This window comes from Nicotiana sylvestris, chromosome 1, assembly GCF_000393655.2.
Source record: "Nicotiana sylvestris chromosome 1, ASM39365v2, whole genome shotgun sequence".
NCBI classification, from domain to species: domain Eukaryota; kingdom Viridiplantae; phylum Streptophyta; class Magnoliopsida; order Solanales; family Solanaceae; genus Nicotiana; species Nicotiana sylvestris.
In genome coordinates, this window is record NC_091057.1 from 107,152,114 (window position 1) to 107,167,032 (window position 14,919).

At 38.2% G+C, this 14,919-nt stretch overlaps 1 protein-coding gene across 1 annotated transcript; it reads left to right on the forward strand.

Moving 5' to 3' along the window:
• Positions 1-11,923: 11,923 nt before the first annotated feature.
• Positions 11,924-13,908, forward strand: LOC104238722 (putative expansin-B2). Its single transcript, XM_009793210.1, has 4 exons — positions 11,924-12,168; positions 12,313-12,425; positions 12,678-12,871; positions 13,379-13,908. The coding sequence occupies exons 1-4, from the start codon at positions 11,985-11,987 to the stop codon at positions 13,707-13,709; spliced, it is 822 nt and encodes a 273-aa protein (XP_009791512.1). The 5' UTR covers positions 11,924-11,984; the 3' UTR covers positions 13,710-13,908.
• Positions 13,909-14,919: the final 1,011 nt, after the last annotated feature.

The window sequence follows — 14,919 nt, forward strand, 5'->3', positions numbered from 1 at the left end:
ACAACTAAGTACGGCCGGGAACCACACTAGTGGATCTTGAGGGGTGCCTAACACCTTCCCCTCGAGATAATCTCAAGCCCTTACCCGAACTCTGGTTTTCTTCCAAAAATCTTCTTCTTCTCTCTAAAAGTGTCCTAATGCACTATAATCATTAGGTGGCGACTCTTCAAATTCCATAACCCGATTCCTCAAAAGGGAATAAGAGTTGTTTTGCCCATAATGTCGTAAACTCGATTTTGCCTTCTTTTAGGAGGGAAAAGGGGGGCGTCGACACCTAGCTTCCACGAGTAGGTGCCATCACGACTCCCGATGGTGAAAAATTCGGGTCGTGACAAGTAGATCGGAGTCCTGGCACGACCTACATCGAGGGCAGTACAATCTCGAAGACACTCAAGAAAGAGCGAAAATTTCTCAGGGACACGTGGATCAAGGCATAAATCAAAATAAAAGATTTGTACGAAATGGTACTTGTCCGTACTAGGTGGTTATACATCTGTACTAATAGAATTCTTTACCACAATTAGGAATGTACTATATTGGAGTTTTCTCTCCTATATAACGGGGACCCCAATCATTTGTATGACACATTATTCACTGCAATAGAATATTCTACTCCGCTTTTCTTGTTTACCGTGCTTAACAATTGTTCTTCAGCTTTATTGTTTTTACTTTATTATTCATACTTCATTGTTCTTAACTGACCTCGAAGTCCTCAAGAAAGTCTAGCTCGAGGTTCTTATTGTTCTAGCAACACTGGTTTGATTCATCAATTCTTCTTACTTAAACTTAATATTATTTGTATATTCACTAGTATTGGAATAAATCACATATCTTTAAAACCACAAATAACATTTAATTGTTACTCCCATTTTTCGAGGTACATATTGTCTGGGTTATATCCAATAATTTTTTTTCCTAATAATTTCTTATTATTTGGTACTTTCAACCGTCATTTTTTGTGCTCATTTTGCAAAATTTTACTATTAATTTGACTTTCGACTTTCGTAAATATTTAGTCAGACATAATATAAAACTTTAGGTGAAATTCTTTTTTACATATCTTTTCTCAACATTAATATGACCGTCCTTTTGTCTTTCTCGTAATTAGATTTCTCAAAATTTCAAGTATATCACGTCGTATTTCTATCTATTCAAATGGTTATGCTGGATGGGATTTGCTTAGTACTTAGTAGCAGAGGCTATGGAACATGAAATAAACTCATAACTATATATGTAGTATCATAATAATTTCAGTTTTAAACATTAACATGTATAGACAAATTCACTATCAAAGTGCCTGAAATAAGTGGACTGAATTTTAAAATACTAAAAAGGAAACATCAGATTGCAGCAACGTGGAACATTAATATGGAGGAAATTTGAAGTCTTGGCGAAATACGGGGCAAAAAATGAATAGCTCCAAATCTTCGCCACGTATTCCGGTTATTGAGTGCGACGGTCACGTGGGAAGTTTGACGAATAATTCCAAAAGCGTAACCGTCAGAATCAACGACTTAACGGCCAATAACCACCATTAACGGCTCAGTTAACGCCCTCGTTCTTTCTTTTATCGCTATCGGCCTTCCCTAATTCTCAGTTCCTCTTTGAAAAACTTGGAACTAAATTAAACACATTTCCTTGATGTATGGTACGCTGTAGTCTCTTGATGATTATGTTCTTCATATCTTTTTAAAATATTTTTAGTTGTTTGTATGAACGTTCAAAAATAGTGTATTTTTAGAAGAGCTAACACGAATACTATAATATTTTGGAAGAATATGTCCGAGCAACGTAATACTTCTCTGTCCTCCACGTCTCGCTTGGACCCGTTGAATGTGAGGTCCCATCATAGAGAATACTTACTCCCACAGTGTTCATAAAAGTCATAAATTAAAATTAAAATAATAGTATCACTTAATTATGGTTAAGTGATACGAGTATATATACAAAATACAAGTCGTACATTCATTTGCTCCATGCATATATAAGTTTTTTTCGTTTGTCTACCATGTATGTTAAGCTAATTAAGACCATTCGTCACACCTGACTTCTGCATCATATAACATGAATTTACGATTTAATAATAAATTAAGACAATAATATGTATAATATAATTAGTTAGCATTGATTGCTAGAAATATCTAAAAACACGTGTAATACATTTATTAGTGTGATACAAATGTCGCGGGGATAAATCTTATCATACTCAAACTCGTTCATTCCTTCTATCCTATAGCGTGCTGGTCGTGCCATAGATTAAGCTAGGTCATAGAATATTCGACGGGGGAAGTTATTCTAAAGTGTAAAAGACCTATAATATGTAGGTATGACTTTCTTGTATAGGGATCATGTGCTACTAACTTTTGGATGAACAATACATTAATTGTGCCAAACTTTACGTGGATTTTGGACTTTAATGCAATATATAGACTTTCGTCTTCTCAAGTAAATAAATAATTAAATAAAGACGCACTCAGATTGGCGGGCATGCTAGTAATCTAAGCTTAAACCATGCTGTTGCATTTAGTTCGAACCCTATGAAATATATTTGAATTGCGATAAATAAAATTGTAATAACAAAGAATATTGAATTAGGGGTTAGAGAGCGTAAGTTGATTGCACAACATAGTATGATTACATTAGTTGGTTTTTGCCAAACACAGTCATTATCGTGCTAAATGGTTTAGGCAAGCAGCAGCTTGGTTTGTCTAAAGAATCCGAAGAGTGTGAGTATGACTTATATATATTTGGAGCAATTGAAGAGGCCAAAATGATATTGAATTTCTTCCTCAAATGAACAAGAAATGAAATGATACCTTTATTACACAAAAGGAAGTTTACGATATAGAACTGCATATGTCAATGCTCTCTATCTAATAGTAGTAATTAATTTTAATTTCCATTAAACCCAAAGGGTAGTGTGTCTTATGCACTGAAAATTTGTCCTTTCTGGTCCAACAAGATAACACACGTACTATTTAAGAGTGGTCTAAAGGTTAATTTGTCAAAGTTCAGTTACGTAATCAAATTATATTTTTCCTATTTTGTCCCTTCACTAACGGTTGTTCTGTGGTTGTTAATAAAATGAATATATTAAGGGGAAAATTGTATGTAAAATAAAAGGATAAATTGATAAAAGTAGTGCGGGAATAATCTAATGTTACGACCCCAGTTCGCCCTCCATAAACTGCCGTGACGGCACCTAGTCTCTACGATTAGGTAAGCCTAACAAATACGAAAAAATAACAAAACTTGCGGAAAAAATAATTAAAAGCCAAAATAACCGAATGAAATAATATTTAAAATACCGCTCGGCATGTATAATACAACTTCTCGAAAACTAACAATATTTTCCAAAACCCGGAATCTCATGAAACCACAAGCCTTGGAATGTCTACTAGTGTCTAAATCCAGAAGGGCTAATACAATAGGGAGAGTAGAAAGGGACTCCTCGGTCTACGAACGTGGCAGATATACCTCGAAGACTCTAAAACAGTCGCCTCGCTTCAAGGGTGATAGGACTGAGTCAAAGTACCTGGATCTGCACATAAAAAACATGCACATAAAGGGCATGAGTACACCACAGCGGTACTCAGTAAGTGCAGAGCCTAACATCGGTCGGGTAGTGACGAGGAAGGTCAGGGCCCTACTGAGGTTAAATAAAATATAAAGTTTGACAGTGTAGAACAAAACAATATAAATAAGTACAGCAGTAAAAGTAAAACAAGATATAAAGGGCAACAACAACTATTACAGAGGCAAGGTAAACGCAGAAAGAAATACGGCTCATCACCACAATAACAATCGGGGATCTCCTAGGATACCGTCCTGTAGTCCCAAATATACATATCCAATGGATCTCCCGGGATCCCGTCCCGTAGTCCAACTTATAGTGCGTGGGGATCTACCGGAATCCCATTCCGTAGTCCCAAATATAAATATCCAAGGGATCTCCCGGGATCCCGTCCCGTAGTCCAACTCATAGTGCGCGAGGATCTACCGGAATCCCATTCCGTAGTCCCAAATATAAATACCTAGTACTGGGGAATCTACTAGGTGCAGTCCCATAGTTTCATATAACTGTATAGGGAGATCTACCGAAATCCCACATCCGTAGTCCCAATGTAAATACACAACAGCAACAGAAAAATATTCAGCAAATGTCAATTCCATATTAAGGCAAACAAGTAATTCTAGTCTAGCGTGCTGCACAGAATTCATGTAGAGCAGTTTGAGCAAATAAAGCAATTAAATCACTTAGACATGCTTTCCTACGCTAACAACGGGCTTAAAGTGCAAGTAATATAAAAGGGAAGGAAACACACTAGTAATTACTTAATGAAAACCAGATTTTCAACAATTAGCACAAGTACGTACTCTCACCTCACGTACAAGGCATTTCAATTAACAATAACATCAAATCCTAAATAGAAAGTCCCCCACACAAGGTTAGACAAGTCACTTATCTCGAACCGGCTCAAAATCAACTCGAAACCACGTTCTTGACACGAGTACTCGGCTCAAAATGGCCTAAATCTATTCAATTCAATTGCATAATGTAAATAACACTTCAAGTAACTGATTCTACAATTAAATTCTAAGCTAATATGTGAAATTAGGTAAAATAACCAAAATGCCCCTTGGACTGAATCAACTGAAGGGGTATCAATACTGACATCTCTCACATAAGCTAGATACGCGTCATTCCCCTTCTCAACCATACGCTAAACTTTAAGAAAAGAAATAACTCTACTGGGAATGTGATCTAAAGTACCCCTCCACTCAACACGCGGTACACTTGGCATAGCCAGCATCACGTTTTTGGCGTGACAATCAAGAATAGCATAATGGGTAATAACCAGTCCATGCCAAAGATAATATCAAAATCTACCATGATGAGCATCAATAAATCAGCTCTGGTCTCGAAACCACTAAGAGCAACCAAACACGGCTAATAAATGCGGTCCACAACAAGAAAATCTCCCACAAGAGTAGAAGCATAAACATGGGAACTCAAAGAATCCCGAGGTACACCCAAATGCGGAGCAAAATAAGAAGACACATAAGAGTAAGTGGAGTCTGGATCGAATAGAGCCGATGCATCTCTGTGACGAACCAATATAATACCTGTAATGATAGAACCGGAGGCAACAACCTCGGTATGGGCAGGAAAGACATAGTATCGGGCCTGGCCTCCCCCTCTAGGGCGACCTCTACCTCCCTGACCACCACCTCTAGCAGGCCGAGCAGGTGGGGTAGAAACTGGAGCAGTAATCATAGCCTGAGAACTCTGTAGGGCACGCTGTGGATGAGAAGTCTGCAGAGGTGCACCTCTCCCAAGTCTGGGGCAATCCCTCACCATATGGCGTGTGTCACCACACTCAAAACAAGCTCTGGGAGGACGTGGCGGCTGTGGGTGGCTCGGGAAAGGTCTACTGGACTGACCGCTGAAAGCACCCCGCACAGGATGCGTGCTAGAAATCGGAGGTGCATAATAAGGATCCTGAGGCCTAGAAGGAGCTGGAATACCACTGGCTGCTGGAAGAGCTGAATGAACAAGGTGACTCATATAACCCCTACCATGGAGACCTGCAGCTAGGGCACGACCACCAGAATAATGGCGCGACTCTCGAGACGTCTTGGCCTCCCCCTCCTCTCTCTCCCTAGCATGCATACCCTTAGTCCTCCTATCAATGCTCACCAACTGCTGATAAGAAATATCCATCTCCAACTCACGATCCATGTTAGACGTGATGTCGGAAAAAAGGCCCTCAATAAACCGGCAAACCCTCTCGCAAACAGTAGAAACCAAGGCTGGTGCATGTTAGCCAAACTAGTGTAACAGACAGCATACTCTGAGACAGTCATAGCACCCTGGCGCAAATGCTCAAACTCTGCACGCCATGTGTCCCTAAGGCTCTGAGGAACATACTCTCTCAAGAACAGATCTAAAAACTGAGTCCAAGTCAGTGAAGCAACCTCATCCAGACTGTCTAACTAATAGGTGCGCCACCGCTCATAGGCGACTCCTCAAAGCTGGAAAGTAGTGAAGGAAACCCCGCTCTATCCTGATATACCCATGGTACGGAGAATACAGTAATACTCATCTAGAAATCACAGAGCATCATCCGATGCTAGACCACTGAATACAAAAGGCTTGTACTTCTTGAACCTCTCAAGCCTCAGCTGCTCATCCTCGGAAACTGCTGCCCTGTCCTCGGGCTGATCTCGGACTGTAGGTTGTACAAGAATAATATCAGGTACCTGCTTAACAAGAACTCACTACTCAAGAGTGCGGGTAGCGAGAATCTGTGCTCCTCCCCCGGCCTGAGATGTAGCCGCAGCAAGGGGAAGCAACCCTGCCTGAGACAAAGTGGTGTACATGCTTATGAACTATGCTAGAGTCTCCTGAAGTGCTGGAGTAGTAGTAGCAGTAGGTGTATCATTTTCTTGGACTCCGGCTAGAATTGCTTGTGGTACCTCAGTGGCAGCTCGTGCAGGTGCTCTGGCTGTACCACGTGCACGTCCTTGGCCTCTACCTCGGCCTCTGATGGCTGCAGTAGGGGGCGCGGGTGCCTGATCATATCGGGTAGCGCGTGTCCTCACCATCTGTGAGAGAATAGAAGACAAAAGTTTAGAATTCTGACATCAAATCTCTCACGACAAGGAAATCAAATGAAGTGGAATTTTCCTAACAGTTACATAGCCTCTCGTAGATAAGTACAGACGTCTCCATACCGATGAGCGAGACTCTAATAAACCGGCTTGTGATGCATGACTCTTATGAACCTAGAGCTCTTATACCAACTTGTCACGACCCTAGTTCACCCTCCGTGAACTACCGTGATGGCACCTAGTCTCTACGACTAGGTAAGCCTAACAAATGCGGAAAAATAACAAAACTTGCGGAAGAAATAATTCAATGCCAAAATAATTGAATTAAACAGTATTTAAAATGTCGCTCGGCATGTACAATACAACTTCTCGAAAACTAATAACATTTCCCAAAACCCGGAATCTCATGAAACCATAAGCCTTGGAATGTCTACCAGTGTCTAACTCCAGAATATCTAACAAGGAAAGGAAAAAAATATAGAAGGGCTAATACAATAGGGAGAGTAGAAAGGGACTCATCGGTCTGTGGACGTAGCAGATATACCTCAAAGTCTCTGGAACAGTCGCCTCACCTCAAGGGTGATAGTACTGAGTCAAAGCACCTGGATCTGCACAAGAAAAACATGCGTAGAAAGGGCATGAGTACACCACAGCGGTACTCAGTAAGTGGCAAGCCTAACCTCGGTGGGTAGTGACGAGGAAGGTCAGGGCCCTACTGAGGTTAAATAAAATATAAAGTTCGACAGTGTAGAACAGAATAGTATAAACAAGTACAACAGTAAAAGTAACACATGATATAAAGGTCAACAACAACTATTACAGAGGAAAGGTAAACACAGAAAGAAATGCAGCTCAGCACCATAATAACAATCGGGAATCTCCTAGGATACCATCATGTAGTCCCAAATATGCATATCCAATGGATCTCTGGGGGATCCCGTCCCGTAGTTCAACTCATAGTGTGCAAGGATCTACCGGAATCCCATTCTGTAGTCCCAAATATAAATATCCAATGGATCTCCCGGGATCCCGTCCCGTAGTCCAACTCATAGTGCGCAAGGATCTACCGGAATCACGTCTTGTAGTCCTAAATATAAATACCTAGTAATGGGGGAATCTATCGGGTGTAGTCTCGTAGTTCCATATAACTGTTCAGGGGGATCTACCGGAATCCCACGTCCGTAGTCCTAAATAAACAGACAAGGGGGATCTACTAGAATCCCACATCCTTAGTCCAAATGGAAATACACAACAGCAACAGGAAAATATTCAGCAAATGTCAATTCCATATTAAGGCAAACAAGTAATTCTAGTCTAGCATGCTGCACAGAATTCATGTAGAGTAGTTTGAGCAAATAAAGCAATTAAATTACTTAAACATTCTTTCCTACGCTAACAACAGGCTTAATGTGCAAGTAATATAAACAGGGAAGGAAACATACTAGTAATTACTTAATGAAAATCGAATTTTCAACAATTAGCACAAGTATGCACTCGTCACCTCACGTACAAGGCATTTCAATTAACAATAATACCAAATCCTAAATAGAAAGTCCCCCACACAAGGTTAGACAAGCCACTTACCTCGAACCGGCTCAAAATTAACTCGAAACTATATTCTTGCCACGAGTACTCGACTCCAAATGACCCATATCTATTCAATTCAATTGCATAATGTAAATAACACTTCAAGTAACTAATTCTACAATTAAATTCTAAGCTAATACGCGAAATTAGGTAAAATGACCAAAATGTCCCTCGGGCCCACGTCTCGAAATTGGGTAAAATGTATATTTTTAGAATCCTTATACTCTCACGAGTTCATGCATACCAAAATTATCCAAATCTAAGGTCAAATTCCCAATCAAAATTCGAATTCTAGGTCTAAGAACTTTCTTCCAACTTTTCCCCAATTTCATCTCCAATCCGAAATTAAATGATGAAACTAACTATAGATTGATGGAATATAACTAGGAAGGGTGAAAGAATTGTTACCCAATGATTTCCTCCCAAAATTGCCCTCTCCCGAGCTCTAATTTGATTTTTCCAAATTTTGAACCAAAACCTCAAAATTTCATATTTCTGCCCAGCGATTACCGCATCTACGGTGAAGGGAGCGCACCTGCGGTCCCGCACCTACGGAAGAATGCATCGCAGGTGCAAAAAGTCACTTAACAGGCTGGGTCCGCATCTGCGGTCGCTTGGCCGCATCTGCGGCACCGCATCTGCGAAAACCCAGCCGCACCTGTGGATCCTGGAGCTTGGGCCAAATCTCGCTCCTGCGGCCACATAGCCACTTCGGCGGCGCCGCACCTGCGGTCCCACACTCGCAGGTGCGGTTATGACAGGTTAAACAATTCCAAATTCTTCCTAAGTCCAATTCCACTTTTATTAAGCACCCGAAACTCACCCGAGGGCCCCGAGACCTCAACCAAATATACCAACCAGTCCTAAAATATCAAACGAACTTATTCCAACCCTCGAATCACATCAAACAACACTAAAACCACAAATCACTCTTCAATCCAAGCCTAAGGATTTCCAAAACTTCCAAATTACACTTTCGATCAAAAAGTCTATCAAACCTCGTCCGAATGACTTGAAATTTTGCGCACACGTCAAATTCAAACCAACAGAGCTACTCCAACTTCCGGAATTCCATTCCGACCCTCAGATCGAAATCTCACTATCGAACCGGAACTTCAAAAATTCGACTTTCGGTATTTCAAGCCTAAATTAGCTACAGACCTCCAAAACATAATCCGATCACGCCCCTAAGCCCGAAATTACCTAACAGAGGTAACGGAACCATCGAAATTCCATTCCGAGGCCGTCTTCACACTGTTCCGACTACGGTCAAATTTCCAACACTTAAGCTCTCATTTATGGACTAAGTGTCCCAAAACTCTCTGAAACTCAAAACCGAACATCCCGGCAAATCAAAATAGCAAAAATAAACACGGAAAAAGCAGTTAATAGGGGATCGGGGCGTTAATTCTTAAGACGACTGGCCGGGTCGTCACATCTAAATTTCAGCCGATGAGAACAGGGGTGGCCCGCCGAATACCAAACTTTACAAGGGGCTTTAATTTTTTGAAATTGTTTTTAATTATTTTTTATTTAAAGTCAATTTATTAAAGCTTTTTTAGATGCAAAGCTGTTAATAATTTTCTTATAATCAAATTCTTCTGATAAGTCTTTCTCAAATGACAATATGGCTAATCTATTGTAGCTCTAATGAGACATTATTGATCATAGGTAAGATTTTATCAATTTTATTTTTTGAAGACTTCTTTCCGATGAAGCAATGGTATGAGTTATTAACATTATTCTACAAGCAATATAGACATTTGAAAAAGAATCAAATCTTCTTATTTGATTGAGTATATCAAACAAACGGTTTTCTTCTAATTGTATTATTTTTCTTAACACTTTTAATTCAGAAAATAAATCTAAACCATCGATATCAGATTGATTATTATGCTTTAAGGGTCAATCAAGATTAAGGCAATATTTTTTCAAATTTCTATCATCTAGTGATCTCGGTTTTTTACCGCTAAATAGAAAATCCAAAATATTTTCACATGCTTCGAATTGTTCAAATCTATTATAAGGTAAAAATATAGCATTGTCTAATATGTATAAAAGTAATCAACTCTAAAATACTCTTCGAGAGATTTTGAAATTTCATTTTTAATATTCTCATCAAATTGTTTCTTCCTATATATCACATGTTTCTTACGAAATTCGGGTTCAATATTCATTTCTGTTGGTGAAAATACAATTGTAGTTGAAAAATAAAATAAAAAATAAAATATTTTCAGGTTGAGGCTCGGATATCTCGCCTCTTTAAGGAGATTCAAGCCCACTACAACAAAGTGTTCACTAGTCCAGCAGTAATCCTCTTGACTTGTCTCCCCCAGGATACAACAGCCCGATCACGTCGTATGACTCGAATAAACTCTGGACAAGTTGTTGAGTCCAAAGTTCTACCAAGATGAACACCTTCCTTCAACAAATTAAAAGTAAAAACTCTCTTCTTCTTTTTTCACAACTTTAACCCACTTTATTGAAACACTCTACAATTAATTTTTTCACACCACATTATGGAAGAAAGACTCCTATTTATAGGTGTAGGATTCTTCCTTGAATTAAATTGGAAGAAAGTGGGGTAATAATTATGAAATCATGGTGAAAATGAGATAATTAGTGTGTTATTAGTGGTAAAACATGAGAGAAGAGTTACAAAAGAGTTATGATTGTTTTCTACTCATGGAGTAGTGGGAGTTATGACATATTTTATTCTAATAATAAAATGCTATTATACTAACAATTTCAAATGCAATTTCCTTGACAGAAATCATAGCAATTGCAAGTTCTTCTTCTCTATATTTGTTAAAGTAAGAAATCAAACATTTTCACTCGACATAACTTTTTTAAAAATTTATATATAACCAATTAGATATAACAAATAATGGGCCCCCACAAATCAAGGGCCTAAAGCAGTTGTTTTACCTGCTTTAGGGAAGGGCCGCCCCTAAATAAGAATTACTATATATGAAACTACCCATATATGTTCTACAATCGTAAAGTTTAAAATAATTTTAAAAATATCTATGACGTTAAAATTCTAAGAGTTTGAATACGAATGGCGGACCATTCATTTATTGTTACTCTATTATTATTATTTCTTAATACAAATCATTGTTATCAATCTTAAAGTGTTTTATTCAAAATATATGAAACTTAATTAGATACATATTTGACCTAGTCGTTATTAATGATAAAAGCCTATATAAAAGAACTACAATGCATGTTATTCATTTATTAGTCCGGTGCATATATAGAGTGTGTGTAAACTTTTTTCCATTACAAAACTAGAGGTTTTAGGCTTTTAGCATATCTTTCTGGAAAATGTACCCAAGTAGTAATAATGTTGCAAAGAGATTTTGAAATCGAATGATGTTAAATAGTTAGTCAAATAATTGGAAAGACCCCAATCTTTAATGGTCATTCATCTTTTCTGGCCAAATTACATTACGAGAAAATTTCTCTAATATGCCACCCGACTCTTAGACCCTATTCAGGCAACTACAACAAAATCTTCTTTAACATTCTGCTGAGAGCTAATTGAGGAAGATATTAAATAATACTGCCACATGGCCTTTTACTTACAAGGTTGGGAATTCAAATTAATCTACTTTTATATTTAAGACTCTAAGGTTGAACTGTGCCTATTTCTTAAGACTTAACTTTTTCTATAAATAGGGGCCTTTATCGCATTCAACTCATCCCAATACAAGCAGAACATTGCAAGAATAATACTACGTAGTTGTCTAATTGAGAAAATTTTGTTTCAATCCTTGATAATGACTCTTATGGCTCTTAACCATTTTACTATTTTCACATATTTTACCCTTTTCTCTCTTCTGACTATTTCTTGCTTTTGCTTCAATCCTAAACGTCTCAACGTATCAAAAGTTAACACAAATTCGGACTGGTCACCTGCTGGAGCTACTTGGTATGGAAACCCTAATGGCGCAGGAAGTGATGGTAAGCTACACACACTAAATTTTCTTGTTAGCCTCTAAATATTGTAGGAAAAAGAAAAGAGAATATTGGTGCATTAAATGGTGCACATAATTATATATATTAATTTTAATAATTTTCTTTGGGTATATTTTGTGTTGTGCAAAGGTGGAGCTTGTGGGTATACTAACGCAGTAGATCAACAACCATTCTCCTCCCTAATAGCTGCTGGCGGCCCTTCCCTTTTCAAATCAGGCAAGGGATGTGGAGCTTGTTTTCAGGTGCGCGACAAATTCAGTACTACTAAGAATTTAAGCTAGCTATATGCGCTCACAATATCAATAAATTTATAGCAAGTTAGTTAAATTACATGCTAATACTTGCTAACAATTACTTACATTTATTCAATTCCCTTTTCTTCACAAATAAAAATAGAAAAAATATCTTATTCACCACGTACACATGCATGTGAAGGCAAAAAGAGAGGGGGTGATTAATAATTTTTGGTTGTGTAAATAAAATAAAAAATGCAGGTAAAGTGCAAGGGAAATGCAGCATGCTCAGGAAAGGCAGTGAGAGTGGTAATAACAGATGAGTGTCCAGCAGGAGCATGTGTAGCAGAATCAGCTCATTTTGATTTGAGTGGCACTGCTTTTGGAGCCATGGCTCTTTCAGGACAAGCTGATCATTTGCGTAATGCTGGAGTTCTGCAGATTCTCTACAAAAGGTGAACTTTTTCATACACACTATCTTTACTTCTAAACCTTCCCATTGTGTATATATATATATATGGACAGAAAAGATAACAGCCAGTTTGAAAATAATTCAAGGACCTTGTTTCTTCGGCCCCAGAAAATCCCTTATAATATACATATATGGAGTAATATAATTTATAAAAAAAAAAACAGCCCCTATTCTATCCTTGATGAGAGATTTTCCGTGAATATGAAGAAGAGTTTGAAGGTGGAAGAAGGATGCACACTCTATTTAATAGAACATTAGTACTCACTTTTCAACTAGTGTTAGGTCGTTATTTGCCATTTTAAAATGCATAAAAGTGGACACTATAAATTAAAAAGCCTTGCGTTGCTCCCCCAATATTCCTAGTACTATACCTTAATCATAGTTAGCAGTATTTTGTACTAGTAATTATTATAGTATACTCAATTCCTATAATTTGTTATCAGAAATAATGAGGAGTTGATCTCGTAATAATTAACGGTACATGCAACAGAGTGGAGTGCAACTATCCCGGAGTATCACTGGCATTTCACATAGACTCAGGTTCAAATCCCAACTATTTTGCAGCTCTAATCGAGTACGAAGATGGAGACGGAGACCTAAATAGAGTTGACCTGAAACAGGCCTTGGATTCAGATACATGGCAGCCCATGCAACAGTCGTGGGGTGCAGTGTGGAAGCTCAATTCTGGCTCCTCCCTAGTGGCACCCTTCTCTCTCAAACTCACCGGAGAATCCGGGCAGACTGTGGTGGCCAACGGCGTCATTCCGGCTGGTTGGCAGCCAGGAAAAACTTACCGATCACTTATCAATTTTAAAGTCTAGAGCTTAATGCTAAACAATGTGCTGCTTTATCAGTTACTGCACAAGTCAATATGGTAGACTTTGTGTTATCAAATTATAATTAGGGTGACTAGTAGAATAAACTATAAAGTAGAAAGACACAAGAAAAATGTGGCTGTTGTGTATTTTTAATATTAATACCATGCCCTATTTATGGTTTAGGGAATAGTACGTTCTCAAAGTTCAGACTACCTGTTGGTAAATTGTTACTTTATGGATATTACTGAATATTAAGTATCTCTTTATCCCATCGTTATATAATGCATGTGTTGAACTTATATATGCTTGGAGTAAAAAATATTTAGGAAAAAGATTTGCAATCTTTGGTTACCTTCAAATCTAACAAATGTTTCTCGAAGTGGGGATGATTTTCCATACTTATGAGCAAAATTTATTTTGTTTTAAAAATATTTCAACTCTTGTTCAATCTCAATATTAATCTTTAATATCGAAAAACATCACGGAAACATTAGCTTACACCATATCTTACACCTTCCACCCTTACTATGTGTCACCTACTGTTGTACCCAATCAAATATTTAAAAACAATCGATATCCTTTTAATATTAAGACTCTAATTAAGGTTCAGATTCCAAACAACTTTTAAGATAAACATTAATCTTGTGAAAACACATGATTCTTCAATACTATTTTCTCTCAATCTTGTGATTTTCTACATGGTATCAGAGCACACTGAAGATACGCTGCTCACACGATCAAACATAGCCATAACAATACCCTCAACCTCTTTGTGTCTATCACCTGCTTCTCTGCACCATCTGATTGCCTCTTGTCCAGTTAAGTTGAAGCCATCAAACTATTTGATCTGTATGACACAAATACTCCAGTTGATTCAGGTAATGAAGGTGACAAACTTGATCAAGGAAGGCAAGCCAGACACAAGCAGTTCATCTACTTCTGATGGTGCTGACAAGACTGTCTACAGAGGTGATGACAACACTGATTGGGAGAAAAAAGATGTAATCCTGAGGAGTTGGATCTCTGCTACAATGGCTGAAGAAAGCATGTACCTCATAGTGGGATGTTCAACTGCCAAGGAAATGTGGGAATGTTTGGAAGAAACATACCTGCAGGCAACCAAGGATAAGAAATTTCAGCTTAAGCACAACTGCAGAATATCAAGCTAGGAACCAAAAAGCTTGATGAATATTTGAAGGAGTTCAAAGGCATA